Consider the following 15,232-nt stretch of genomic DNA (forward strand, 5'->3'; position numbering starts at 1 on the left):
AGCCAATCATAGCTGGGATGGCCTTTCCCAAAGCAAGTTTCCGTGTATGCTTTCTCCAGTTTTAAATGCAACATTACACATGATGGGCAGATACATCCAGTTTCTACGAGTTAATCAAACATATATTTTATACAGTTGATAGTTTCCTCCAAAATATTGTCGAGAGAGAGCTTTTTTCTGACACTAATACATTTGCATGCCTCTTCCACTAATACTTCCAATTCCATCACTTTAAACTTCATTTTGTGCTTGAAGTTATTTTCTAAATATTCCGTTGTGAGTTTCTGGAACTTAAAAAAATGCAATTATGTTCGCTTAGCAAATAAAAAAAATATGGATGAAGAATCATCACTTTTGTTGTCATGATTTCAAGTTTCTTATAAATTGTGCGCCTCCCCCCTCCTACCCCCCTACGCCACCGTTTGCTCGTTTGATTAATTTCACCAGTTTTAAATCTAACATTACATGGGATAGGGAGATACATCCAATTTCTACGTACTGGGGACCAGTTAATCAAACCTATATTTTATGCACTTGATAGTTTCCTCCAAAATATTGTCGAGAGAGATGTTTTTTCTGTAACTCATTAATATTTTTGCATTCCTTTTCCACTAATACTTCCAATTCCATCACTTTAAACTTAATTTTGATCTTGCAGTTATTTTCTAAATATTCCGTTGTGAGTTTCTGGAACTTGAAAAAAAAGGCAATTATGTTAGCCTAGCAAATTTAAAAATATGGAAGAAGAATCATCACTTTTGTTGTCATGATTTCACATTTCTGATAAATTTTCCAATGAATCCATCACAGTAGTAAATACGGCAAGCACAGACTGGATTTATAGGGTTTTTTGGGGGGGCATATTTTATGGCACCACAGCCATTGGTGTTAACCGTGTTCCCCCAAGGCAGATCCTGTTCTTACCGACCACATATTGACTCCCCTGAAATATGACACTGAACTTTACCTAGTCATATTCCAAAATATTTACATTACTTGGGTTATCCTATCCTTAGCTACTGTTTAGTGAGTCCCTAATATATCGCACGTCATATTTTCAGACACAGTTCATGTCTAATTAGATGCAACCAGGTCCTACATAGCCTTCCCACTTTGGATAAAAAAAAAAAGAGATCGAGCCAGCCTGCAGTGGAGGAGGCTCTTCATAAAAATTGCACACATAAACAGGATGCAGCCAGGATCCCCTGTTATCAATTATACCTGTGCTTTTCCTGCCATGACATGTTCAAATGATCTACTCAGCGGGTCACCCAGCCGTGAATAAATCACTGGCAGCATCACGACAGGCTTGACAGCAACATGATGTAGAGCACACTTGCGCTTGGGGTGAGAACGCGTTGACGTGGAGCTCTTGCTGGTGGCTGTGTTTGATAAAAATTAGACTTACAAAGATCAGCCGCGTGTTGTGAGCCAAGCGGCGTTGAACAGATGTTCTGCTTGCAGTCAGGATGTTCTCTTCCGCTTCAGCCACGGTGTCACTGAGGAGAGATCGTGCGGCAAATAAAACACGTCTGCACGTCATACGCGTTGTTCTTCAAGTTGACGGAGTAAATACAGTACATCTGTGTAGTTTAGGTTGATGGCATTGATCGATGAAATATAAGAAATATACTTTTTTTTAAATTCACACTAGGGCACAATTGAAATCATTTTTCGGACCTGGAGCAAGTCACAAGACTGAGTCATGCCATTAGCTAGCTATGCCTACTTTCTTTTCCTTTCGTCTTATCCCGTTAGGGGTCGCCACAGCGTGTCATCTCAGATGAACGCATATTCGTTTGCCGCAGTTTTACGCCGGATGCCCTTCCTGACGCAACCCCTGTGCATTTTTTGTAGCCGTGGAGAGCATCTTACAGCACCTGGTATTCCCATGCAATCTCCTATCCAAGTACGAACCAGGGCCAAACCTGCTTAGCTTCCGAGATCTGACAAGATCGGGCATTCTCAGGGTAGCATGGCCGTAAGATAGCTAGCTATGCCTACAACCCTTAAAATTCCCAAGTGAGGAGGTCACTCCGAGGCGAGACCCTCACCCGGCTTCCAAACAAGAGGAACCTCTAGAGTCTGTTAATTTACAAGTGATTTGATTGCTAGCTCATCTCATTGTGGTGTGGAAAATGCTGCGATAACTGGATGCGAAATGAAAGGACCTGACTCATCGTGGTATTTTATTTGATTGGCACGCTCAAAATAAATGAAATAAAATTGGTTTTAAGAAGCCAGCATTGTCTGCCTTTTCAACGAATAGCATTATTTCCAAATGTCTACTAAACGATTGCCTGTGGGCACGTGAACAAACTGTGGGAAAGAAGCCCTGAGAGATACTGTACATGTACATTGTCTCTCTTGACTCACATAATCGGGAAAATTCCATAAAGAGGGTCCACTAATGCATCACTAATCCTGCAACACAATGACCCCAATCTCTTAAATCTGTCAATAGGGGATCTGATGGTCCAGATTAGAGCTGCTTCTACAATGATACCGATACTCTCAGTACTTAGGACTACTCATACTAAATTTATATGCTATGCTTCCCATGACTGGGATCGCTATAGATTGAATTGTTCATGAAAATTAAGTTTAATGATGCCTTAAAATTGCACTTGACCAAGATGAATCATTTCAAAACTTTTTCTTACCATTTATGTGACCTATAGCCATCATCCATCCATCCAAGTAAATAGTGCACTTGAGAACTCCACCTCGACTAACCACTATGCATCCCTTTAGCTTTGATATTCTTACGGTTTTTAGCAATGGTGAGTTTACGCCAAACATATTTCCATCCATTTTCTTAGCAGCTTACCCTCACAAGGGTCACGGGGAGGGCTGGAGCCTATCCCAGCTGTCAACGGGCATGAGGCGGGGTACGCCCTGAACTGGTTGCTAGCCAATCGCAGGGCATATAGAGACAAACACTCACAATCACACCCAGGCAATTTACAGTGTCCAATTAATGTGCATGTTTTTGGGATGTGGGAGGAAACCGGAGTGCCCACCCGGAGGAAAACCCACGCAGACACGGGAAAAACATGCAAACTCCACTCAGGCGGGACCGGGATTGAACCCGGGACCTCAGAAATGTGAGGCCACCGCTTTACCAGCAGCCGCCCGCCAAACATATTTGTAATCCGTTTTATCATTTTGGAATTATGGCCAAAAAGCATTGGGCAGTAACACATTTTCCGTGTTAGGGAGATTTTATTATTGTCTGGTGAAACCAAAGTCCAAATCCAGATACCAAACGGTTGGTTTGCCTTAACATATAAACTGATGCACTTTGATGGGAAGAAGCAAAGATTTGAACATTCTGAAATATAGAATAAAAGTATAACAGACCATAAACTTTATACTGTACATCATGACTGACTGCTCTCTCTTGTTCACCTGTATGATGTCATATAAAAGATACATGCATATTCGGAGGACTACATCTTCAGTCACACGTAATGATATAAACAATTGCAACAAAATAGAAATACAATCGTAAAAACTTTACAGTCATTTTTTTTCCTGTTGTGACGTTATTTTACATACTGAGTACGACTGCAGTCGTTCGCCTGTGTAATAGACCGTACAGCACTCAGCATCTAGACAAGCTTCGAACGACCGTGTATCCCCAAGAGACGTTTGAGTGGACAGTTTGATAACTTGCTCTTCGGGACTCTGTGGAGTATCAGGAAGCGCAGTCAATTCCGAAGGTGCGGGACACCACTTGATGTGTTTGCTTAGGCAAATGCCGCAAAGCTCCCACGGGACGTCAGTTTGAGAAGCACAGCTGTGAAGAATAAAAGGGGTGTCGCGGTTTATTGCGTAAAAGCCCTTGCGATGAGAATGTGGAGCACCTTGAATTGTTCCCTTCAGTCTCAACTGCTTCTCTGTGCTGCATTAAACCGGCTCGCTCCAGCCATTCCGCTGAATTATGACATCATCCTTAAAGCACATTCAAGAGTAATTAAATCATCAAATCCGACTGATTCATCGCGGAGCTTTAGCCGATAATCCGAATCATTCACGATGTGGCTTTCATGTGAATGACTCCGCTATTGAAAAGCTCTTAAAACGATGACTGGATGGAACCAAATTTCACATGTAACAAATACTGCACATGCATTTGTCATTTATTGGAAATCTCTCCAAGGAAGCATGCAATTCGTTTCTTCCAAAATAAAGGGAATCTGCATATAAAAGGCATAGTGATGTATCTACACGTAAAAGCTGCTGAATATACATTTGTTTTTTATTCTCGGGACAAGAAGGCTAAACAATCACCATTAAAAACAACAAAACTTTGCAAAGATTGCATTTGCATAACACGCTCTCATTTCCATAAATATAAGGTGGGGTGCTGACCGCTAAAATGAACATAACAAATGCTGCGTATTCTCTGACCGATTGCACAAAAGTCCGCAGGAGTTCTGAGGAGTCTAAAAACAAGGCTAAAGAAACAATAAATCCGCCAGAAATATTCTCTCCTATACTGCATCTGCTTTGATGTATTTGCAGCGCCTACACAAGTGTTTTGTTTTGTTTTTTTTTTGTAAGAGAAAGTTCTTGGGCTCGAATTCAAGAAATAGATAAAAGTTTTCATATTTACAAATCCTTATTACAAGTATAGTAAATATACACTCGTGATTGTCGTCTTTTCTTTCGTGCACTATTACTTTCTGACTTGCGTACCTTCCTCATATCACATATTTCATTTTAGTGTTCTATTGGTTAGCATGTCTGCGTCAGAATTGTGAGGTTCTGGGCATGTTCCCCCCTGAGCTTACAAGAGCTCCTCCAACATTTAAAAAAAAAAAATATATCCTGCACGTTACAGTAGGTCCACTGCCCCTAAATTGGCTTTCGGCGTGGATGTAAGTGGTTTTCTACACGTGGCTTGTGATTGACTGGGGTCGACCCAAACGGAAAGGGTATATAAAATGGATGGGTGCATTAATAGTGTACTTGCTTCTGTGGATTTGGTCTGGACAGCCCTAAAATTCACTGGGGCTCTCCAAGAGGTTTGACGATGGGCCACGGCATGTCAGGTAATGGCATTTGTGGGTCAGCAGGGGATGCTTGTTGCTGGAACTGGACCTGCTGCTGCTGGTTAGTCCAGTGAAAGTCCATACCGTTCTTTTTCAGCGCAGCCAAGTGCTTGATGTCCAGCGTGGTGAAGGTGGTGAACTGGACCTGGTTCCTCTTACTGGTGGGGGAGTGGAGAGGCTCGCTGCGGTGTGGCCTCGCCAACAGGGTGGCCGAACGGTTCGCCATCGGGTCGACAACCTTTCTGTGCAGCTGCTGCTGGGAGCCGGTTCTGTTGCGCCCCAAGGTGGCAGTTCTTTCAGGAATGCCGACGACAGCGTGGCCCACAGCGGGTAAAGGGCTGTCCGTGCTGCGTTGGCCTTTGGAGTCAGTTGAACGGCGGGTCAACGTTGACACTTGAGCTGGTGCACCTGGAGCCGGAAGGTGCTGATTGTTGCTCTCGAGCCACACCCAGTCATGCTTATGATCATTTGGATCCCCACTGGGTGTCGGCCCTGCTTGTACAGGGCTCTTGTGATTGCGAAAACAAAGTCTATATGAGGCGCAGTTAAGCAAAAATCCCAAGATAGCGATACACAAGACAGCCACTAAAGAATAAATGCCTATTTCCAAGTCGGACATGGACCGAAATGTCTGTATTAGGTCGCTCTCAATGAATTTGGGGGATTTGGCCTTAGGTGGTTCTTTCTTGGCTGAAACATCTGCTTTGGGGATGCCTTTGTTTGGGGGTGAATTTGGATTGTCGACCATATTTCCAAAGCCTCTGCTCTGTTCTCCTTTATCAAAAACTCCAGATTTAATATCAGTAGGTCCGGTAGTGTTTGGGGATCTGTCTACAATAATAGTGGAAGTAGGAGCGCCCATAAATTCAGAATTTTGTGTCGATTTGTTGGTTGATCCAGTCCAAGAAACGCGTGACTGAACAGCTGCGGTTAAGAACTTGGTCAAGGTGCTAGTTTCTGGTACAGTCCTTAAGACAGCTTTATCTGCATCTGTGACAAACCGCTGTGATGTCACTGTTGTTTTAACCTCTCCCGCAATTTCTGAAGTGCCCCCGTTATATCTATTTTTCTCTTTACCAAGTCCAATGTTTCCTTCAAAACTTTGACCAGCACCCTGGAACTTCATCCGGAGGAGCCCTGCGCCTACAACTAACTTGCTCTTCCTCTTCGACTTCTGGCATTCCTCGCAGATCCTCAGCTCCACCCTGACTAGGGCCACCTGACCTTGGCCTTCGCCTTGCGCCACAGCAAACGTGAACTGCGGAGTGCGGCGAATGGTAGCCACAGCCTCATCCGGGGTAGAGACTGTTAAGGAGTAGATACTGCCGTCGAAGATTGCCAGGGGGACGATGGCGCCGTCACTGAATTGGACCCAACAATTGACAGCAGCTTCCTGGGAATAAGAAAACAAAGAGTACGTCAGAACACTCCAACAATCAAGACTGATGGATCCAACGAGTTTATACCGCAGATGCTATTTAAGATTCACAAGTGAGCTGGAGCCTCTCCAATTTGTAGGTAAATCAGAATCATTAACCACTGCCAACGCAGGAGTAAAGTCATAATTACAGTAAATATGTCAAACACTTTGACGCCATAAATATTAAACAATCGTTGCCACAATAACTGAGCGTGCCGTCTTCTGCTATGTGGCGACGTATTCCTCTGCCAAAGCAATTGATTGCGGACCATTCATAATCTCAAAACGGCTGTCAAACTGTTGTGAGTCATCTGTACACCTTGAACTTGTCATCAATTAATATGATCAATTTGCCGGGCTGTCATTTTTATCGTAGGCCACATGGTATTCATAGTTTGATGTCGTAGTAGGTAGTGATGGATGAAAATCATATACAATTATAAGCATCATTATTACATATACACAATTGTCCCTCCATCATCTTTCACTTAGTTAAAGAGTAAAGTCATGAAAAATCAAAATTTGGTCTGGATTTTCTGACAAAAGGAAAATAAAAGATCACTTTCTTAACATAATGGCACGGTGGACTCAGCTGGAAAGCATTGGGCTCACAGTTCTGAGGTCCCGGGTTCGATCTCGGCCCCGCCGATGTGGAGCTGGCATGTTCTCCCCGTGCCTGCGTGGGTTTTCTCCGGGCACTGCGGTTTCCTCCCACATCCCAAAAACATGCAACATTAATTGGACACTCTAAATTGCCCCTAGGTGTGATTGTGAATGTGGCTGGTTGTCTCTATGTGCCCTGCGATTGGCTGGAAACCAGTTTAGGGTGTAGCCCGCCTCCTGCCCGTTGACAGCTGGGATGGGCTCCAGCACTCCCTGTGACCCTTGTGAGGATAAGTGGCAAAGAAAATGGATGGATGACTTTAATGATTGCCTATACAGGGAGTCCTTGGTCTACGGCTGAGATCTGTTCCTACTGTAGCGAATGAACTCGAATTTTGACTTAAGTCGGATTCCACCATTAAAAATGCCCCCCCCCCCCAAAAAAAAAAATCAAATACATTGAAATAATAATGCTTTATTTGCTTTGGTGAGCTACATTAAAATTATTGGGTAGGGCAGCGGGGTGTATCCTGTCCTCTCGTCTTTGAGTTTGCCCCAAGTGATTTTTCAGTTAACCTAAGTTCTTATTTTATTTATCTATCTATTTTGATGTGGAAGGCAACCGGTGTACTCACAGCAAACCCTGCGAGCCAGGATTTGAACCCAGAGCTTTTGAGTGTGAGGCGGAAATGCTGCCCAGATGCTGCTCAGTCCTTTCCCCTGTATACTAAATAGCCTATCTTCATGTCTTTACCACAACACGATAGGGAGTGCTAGAGCCCCATAAACTTGTGTAATTGCACCAAAGAGAATTGGCCTGCTCCACAAAATCTACAATAACTAGAGCAGAATCAGTCGGTCTGATTCCATCAACACACAACGGCCTATTTCCTATAGCTAATATGACCCATTGGGGAGCCACAGAAATAACCTATATTTTGGCTTTGAATACATTATGAAAATCGTTAACAGCGCTCCGTTGTAGACACAGTTGGCCGGTCATCTGTGCCTGTGCCGTGGTTTATCATCGACACGGCGTTTGACCGTCCGCACCAGCCGTAGTAAAGTGAACTGTCACTCCCGCGGCTATAGACTGCTTAATTGCCGCCCCGCACCCGACTCACGAGCCCGTTCGAAAATGGGCACGCGGCCACGGCTCGATGTGCGAGCGAGCTTTTAAACTGAAACCGCTGTGCCAGGAGCGGATGATTGCCGTGACTGTGAACATGACGCTTTCACATTCCGAGAGATAAAGGGAGAACATAAGAGCTTTGACATCCCCAAAGGACATCATCACCAGTCTACCCGCCGGTGCTTTACATTCATTTCTTGATTTTAGAGGACTTTAATAACAGTGTCGGAAAACCTGAATAATTCATGACAAGTTTATGGTAAAAGTGTTTGGGATGATACGTTCATAATTTGCCTGCTTGCTGTGCGGGAGGAACTCTAACCGGAGACGACTTAAATGATTATGGCTATTATTGAAAATGGGGTCATTTCTTTTCATTTTTTGCATTTGACTTGCGGATCTTGAAACGTTGGCCAGAGCTTAGCCATGACCTTCAGAGAACGTAAAACAGTAGTGCCTTGGTTAAAAAAAAAAAAAAAAATGAAAAAAATTAGGGTCTTATTGTGACTCCAGAAGTTTGATGGGTCCCGTGTAGGGCTGTGAAACAAAAATCGTTTGAGGCGACCAAAAAAATTCTTCAATGCAAAAAAAAAACATCTGCCTCTAGGCAATGATAATATGAACAAGAATAATAATTATAAAATCATATTTGCCCCACCTGGGCCCAATTAGCATCACATGGCAACATTTGGCCACCCTCCAATTTCAGTTCTGTTGTAAATGGACACGCTGTGAGACAAGTGATGAACATGATGTATGAGTGAGCAAATACAAGAGAATAGAGAGTTGGTTATACATCTATATTTTTTTATTAATTTCACCAAAGTCCCTCACATTGCGTTTTGGATTGTCTTCACTATTGTCATTTTTATCTTCAATCTGACATGTTTATTTATTTTGGCTTTATACGTTATATTTTCTTTATTTGCAAGGTCAGCTATTTTATTTTGAAAACCGGTGGAAGTGTAACGTGGGCACGTCTATGACTGCAAGAGTTATGTACCTAAGGCCGCGGTAACACTTATTTTCATAAGTTTTCATGTCAAATAGTTCCGAGTATTGTAGTTTGGTGACACGTTGTGAAAGTTGTAATTCACATACTGAATTGAGTTGTTGTATTTGAGCTCAGCGCACGTGCTAATCCACCGCTGCTGTAACTTTTATGCTAGGTGGCCTTTTGGAGGGCATGAAGCTCATACTCTTGATTTCATTTCATATGATGCAGGTATGTGCACAGTTGCTTGGGTTCAGAGATTATTAGAATTCATATTTAAAATGTATTGCTGACTAACACGTAAGTGTTCCTCTATGCACCAGAGCGCAACGCAGTGTAGCCAGGGTGTGCGGACTGCCCCCGGCTACATTAGCATTTGTTTTGTACCAAAAAAAAAAAAAAAAATGGTAACCGGTAGTGCTAATGCTAATCGGGAATGTTAACTGCTTACCAAAGGCTATTTTTACTGTCTCAAATCCTGGACAGAGTTTGTGCTTTGCACTCAATACAAACATATATAAATAAGTTTTTGAGGATTAAAAAAAAGTCCATCCCTCATAAAATGCCAACAAAATGCATGTTAGACATTTAAGCACCTGAAGCAGATGCCCTTTTACCCACTAATTACTGCGCTCCTTTCTTCTGCACCATCAAGAAAATCCAAATTTACCATATGAATAAGCTCAGGTTGCCATTTCTGATCTTCCCTGAACTGTCTCTTCCCTCACAACAGAAACTGAAATTGGTCAATTTTTATATATTGATAGATACAACCATGTATGCCACAATTCAGTTTGTTTTTAACTATAATTGTATATAATTGAATCTTTCAATTCACTTAATATCATATACTCCCTTGAAAAAAATTCAGTTGATGATTTTATTTGATAGAGCTGATAGAGCTGCCCTATAATTGGCTTTTTCCAGGGTATGTCCTGCCTCTTGTCTAAACTCAGCTGGGATAGGCTCCAGGGACCATGACCCTTGTGAAGGTAATCAAGCTAAATGAATCCTAAATAAAACGTTGAAAAAAGATGTAATAACTCTCGTGGCACATGTTCTCAAATCTCCACTTTTGAAAAAGAGCAAAATGATTCATTTACATCGATGAGTATTAACTGTGCGTGCAATGTTGGAAAATTCCTTTCGCTTAAGGAGGACCATGATCAGGTGTGCTTATGTAATCGTTTGAATTAATTCCAGAGACTTGCTTCCAATGTTTAGATAGAATTTGATTGAGTGAATAGAACTCTATGCACCCATTGATTTTCTGTACGGTTCTCTTCAGGGTCTCAGGGAAGGTGACTACTCTGTGGATTTTTCACTTGTCAATCACAGTAAAACCAGTCATCCACTCACATTTATGACCGAGTACATGTTTTTGGACAGTGGGTCAGAGTACCCCTAGACAGCCCACCCATGCACACATGGAAAAGCTGCAAGGTGGGATTCAAACCGAGATCAATTATATGGTTCAAGTATGAGAATTTTTCCAGCGTCTTGCCTGTTTGAGCTGCGTGATTGTCTCCCGAGTGGTTGCCATGGCAACAATGGCACTGTTGCTCAGTGGGCTGGGCTGCAGGGACAGCGAAAGTCCAGACACCAACTGGACCCCCAACTCCGTCACACTCACTTTATCATCAACCACTGTGACGGCCTTCTCGCCTAGGACTGATGATGTGAGTGGGGAGAGGACCTGCAGAAAGTACCATCTCTTTTAAAATTGTCTACGCAATGCGTCTTATGGCTAGGTTACATAAAATATATACGTCTCACCTGAACGGTGGTTGCGCCCACAGCGCGGCCCTGCAGTACCTCTCCATCCTTAACCCAGGCCACATCTGGGTTAGCCACTTTTAGAGAATAGCGCACTAGATTGGTCACGTCGACCTGTCGAACAATTCAGTTTGATTCCGTCAAAACGAGTAAAAAGCAACAGCAGTACAAGCAGTTTGACACGAAGATTTGGCACGTTTAGCTCATTCAGTGCTGTGGGCGTTTATAGTCATAAACTGGGATTCAATTGGTTACTTCCACCGATGAACATGTTCATCTTTTCATTTTTCCTTGGGCAGACAGTCTTGCTAACGTGTCTGAGTTGATGCCGTTGCATCGTTTAGGATTTAAGATCAGCACAGATTTTGAGTTGTAAATGATGGTTTTACAATTTGAGGCGTCACAAAAGCAAAAAAACAAAAAATATTGGTGTTGAAGTCAATCACGTAACATGTTCCTTTCACAAAAAGCTCGTTTCCTGTTCTTTAGGTGTCCTGTGGTTTTGGTGAAAACATTTTTTTTTCTAGAGAGGAAAAGGAGAGCCCACTCTTTCTGTTTATATGCTTGGTTCTAATATTGTCACCGATCACAATTATTCTCTGGGTCTTCAAAGATCCTGTTCAAATGCACTGAAATGGCTTGCAATATGGGGAACTGGCTGGCGGTGAATGAGTTAACATCCTCACTTACTGGGTTATCATTTAAAAGGGAGGTTTTCCAAAGCTACATTTCATGCCAAGAAGTGTCATGAGCGGGGCTTGGCCACTGCCAAGAGGGGCGTGGCCACGCCACTGCTCTGGTGCACCTGTCACCGCTCACAGCTGTTTCACATTGGGATTGTAATTAGACAGGCATTTAAATTGGCGTTTTTGCCATTTCGTTTAATTGAGTTAGTGAGTTGCATCCACCAACAGCAGGAATCTCCACCAACGAGAATAGTGTAGTGTTCAGCTATCCTCGTCACAGCGTTTCTATGCTACCACAGTTTAGTCCTGTCTTAGTTTATGTTTGATAGTCATAATCAAGTCCTAGTTCATGTTTCCTAGTTTGTCTCCTATTCATCAGACCTCGCTTCAGGTTTTTAGATCCTGCCTTTGCTTAGCGTTTTGTGCCTCTTCCTTCTCGGACTGCTAACACCGTGTCTGACCCTGTTCCTTGAATAAACCACGCCTAACATCATGCCCTCATCTCAGAGTCCTGCACTTGGGTCCAGCCCCGCACGATGGTCCGTGACAAGAAGCATTATTGCAACATAGACATAATTTATCAAATACAGTAGGCTATTACATATGGCAACTTATTTTCCTTGTATTAAGTACTGACACTTTATATGCACATACCTGCCAATCAGGACCCAGGAAATAATCAACAGGTTTTGCCCCAGTGAGCAAGTCTGGCAATGCATCTGAGTCAGCCTCAAACTGTGTAAGCACCCTGAGTGTGGAGTGCTGATATTGTAGCATGCAACCCCTGCCCTTCCGCATCTCCTCCTCCTCTTCACTATTCCAGGTGGGCCTGAAACACAGAAGCAGTCAACACTATCATAGATATGTTGATATAGTGCACGGTTACAGATACAATAACCTCTGCACAGTGCTAAACGCTATTGTCAGTCCATATCCTATACTATTTGTCCTCATTAGTGTTGCGAGTGAGCTGGATGCCGAACCCTGCTGGCATCAGGCGAGAGTACGCTCTTGACTGATCGCCAGCCAACTGCGGGGCAAATTTCGGCAAAACATTCACATTCCCATTTGCACCTTGTGACTTAAGAGTTTTCAATTAACCTAACATGCATGTTTTTAGAGTTAGTGCGGAAGCTGGAGTAGATGCAGAAAATGCACACGCTGCACGAGCAGACCTGAGCTTTTTCCATTGTCACTAGCCGTGGAAACATTCCAATTTCTGACCTGATTGTCCCTGCTGCCAAGTATTGAGCGGTTCAGGAAGTGAAAAAGCAAGCAAAATATTCAATTGTTACACTGTAGTAAGCAAACTGGTCATCAGACAACCGCCATCGTTCATATTGAGTGAAAAATAATGACTATACAGCAGTGGGCAAAAGTCCACTAACCTTTATCTTCAGGGCATATGGACTTCCTCTGCATCCTGGCTACTAATGCACCGCATGCACGTTTTCGTGATTGACTACTAACCAAATAAAGACTGGAGCTCAAACCACAACATAAACCAAACCAAACGAAAAAATGGGCTAAATAAACACGACTGGTCTGAGCTGATTTGTGCTATTCGCTGGATAGAAATAAATGGAATAAACACTGACGTTTAACTCTTACTGCATTAATTTGTACAATATGTAATTTAATTATTAGGATGCGGAGTCGGTCAGGGACTCGAGAGTGTGGGTTAAGCATGGTAGTAGAAGTGTCCAAGTAAAAATACACGCTTGAAGCAAACTGTTTGATCTCTGTGACAGGCCTGGGCCATGAAAATGAAGTGAATTTTGATGAAGTGGAAATGGATAAGAGTCCCAATCCGCACGGAAATGGGCCTTACTTTCGGTTGCTAGTGGTAATGGGCACTCTCCAGCCCTTGATTTGGTTGAGCTCGGGGTCGGCCACGTCGATACGCAGCGGCAGGCGGGGCATCCACACGCTCATCTCCAGTTGCGCGCTCAGGAAGCCGTAAGTGAAGTTGATCATCACTCGCCTCTTGCCTCTTGACTCCTTGCCCGTGACAAACACGTAGTCGCAGCGCTCGGACACCTGAACAAGAACAAATCAACTTTTTGAGAACTGAACATGCTCCATAAGGGAATGTTTCCATGAGGCTGACGTGAAAGAAATCTATCTAGCCTCATAGAATTACGTTCTTTCTCAGGTACCTTTCTAGCTCAGGTCCGACATCAATCGCATGTTCATCAGAATGAGGTAACACAAATTCTCACTTACTCCAAAATCTTGTAGAAAGGCCTCCCGAATCTCACATTATTAATTAATTGTCAGCGTTTCGTCTCAATACGGATATTTGACTTCTAAAACCCTCAACGGCAATGAATGTAGAAAAAAAGTGGTTTAAAATTATTTCCAGGTATCTAATTCCTAACTCTCAAGTCGTTGCCACACTACCCATACATCGGTCATATTTTTTATGCGATGACACACGATAACCCTTGCAACAATTAACCAAAAAGAAATTACAAGGGGACCTCCTTTGGAAAGGGGTAAGACGGATCACAAATCCCATGCAAAAACAAAACGGCATTTAAAAGAACATACCAAGAGTCCGACTTAAAATATGAATCGATGATTCAGAAGCTCCGCGCCCACTGTAAAGTTTAGGAACCAAGTAGTTACTAAAGCCATGAAACTTTTAACCTCTGCATTACGGATTGAAGTCAAGGCAGAATTTCCTGAACTTGCCCAAAAAGCACCCAAAGTCCTGCTCCCAACATCACGCCTTTTAGAGACGTTTTTTGCAGCGACAGCAGCGAAAACAAGACTTTATCGTTGACTCGATCTGGATTTAAGGAACACACTGCGTGTCACTCTGCCACATCACCGCCAGATGGGACAATCTAGTTGCTGGCAGACAAGCCAAGGGCTCACACAAATCTGGCATTATGTTGAGTTGTGGAATAATAATTAAAAGTCCTAATTGTAGTTGCTCTTGGCAATTGACTCTCTGTGTCCAGACCGGATGGCTCACTGGTTGCTTCCACATCTTGACTCAACTAATTTTCTCCCATTTTCACTTATGTATGTGTAATTTGCCAGTTGTCCCAATTCTTCGACACGGAACCAAAAAGATACCATTGTGTTCCTGAGCAGTAAAAGCCAAGTGTCAAGGGTACCATTGTGACAACTTATACACACTGTAAAGATACAGTCATGTATTTCTTTTAACGACAGACACGCTTGCCGATTGCCAAGTTTTTGTATATAATGTAAGAAGTCACACCGGAGTCTTGATTAAACTGTGACTGAATGTAAATCAGCGCCGTCTTACGACCGTACCTTTAGTGCCGTACTCTAGGTGGGGGCATTGCAGTCGCAGCCATTAAGCGCAATGAGGTGAGACACAGCAGTTGGTGTGTTTTATTTAAGATTGGAGGCCTATCTCCGCCGCCGCCTCACTTATCTTAACAAACCAGTGGCTCCACAGAGGTAATTGGGAGAGCACTAGACTGGAGAATAGGGTGTAGCGCCAGAAGAGAGGGAAGATAAAAGAGGCAGGTGGAATAAAAATGTGAGGAAACAGCAGAGGGAGGAATGACTTTCGGGGTA

General features: G+C 43.1%; 1 protein-coding gene and 1 pseudogene across 1 annotated transcript in view; both read right to left on the reverse strand.

The window, feature by feature from the left end:
- Positions 1-1,868: 1,868 nt before the first annotated feature.
- LOC133491279 (5S ribosomal RNA) lies at positions 1,869-1,987 on the reverse strand (annotated as a pseudogene).
- A 2,256-nt stretch (positions 1,988-4,243) lies between these two features.
- The window catches only part of LOC133490446 (transmembrane protein 132D-like), a 34,029-nt gene continuing 23,040 nt past the window's right edge, over positions 4,244-15,232 (reverse strand). Inside the window, exons 7-11 of the mRNA XM_061800529.1 lie at positions 13,503-13,711; positions 12,326-12,500; positions 10,986-11,099; positions 10,714-10,905; positions 4,244-6,453 (exon numbers count right to left, since the gene is read on the reverse strand). Coding sequence (XP_061656513.1) covers positions 5,014-6,453; positions 10,714-10,905; positions 10,986-11,099; positions 12,326-12,500; positions 13,503-13,711 — 2,130 coding nt within the window. The 3' untranslated portion in view covers positions 4,244-5,013. The remainder of the gene's footprint in view (positions 6,454-10,713; positions 10,906-10,985; positions 11,100-12,325; positions 12,501-13,502; positions 13,712-15,232) is intronic.

The sequence above is a fragment of the Syngnathoides biaculeatus genome, chromosome 17, assembly GCF_019802595.1.
Source record: "Syngnathoides biaculeatus isolate LvHL_M chromosome 17, ASM1980259v1, whole genome shotgun sequence".
Lineage (NCBI taxonomy): Eukaryota > Metazoa > Chordata > Actinopteri > Syngnathiformes > Syngnathidae > Syngnathoides > Syngnathoides biaculeatus.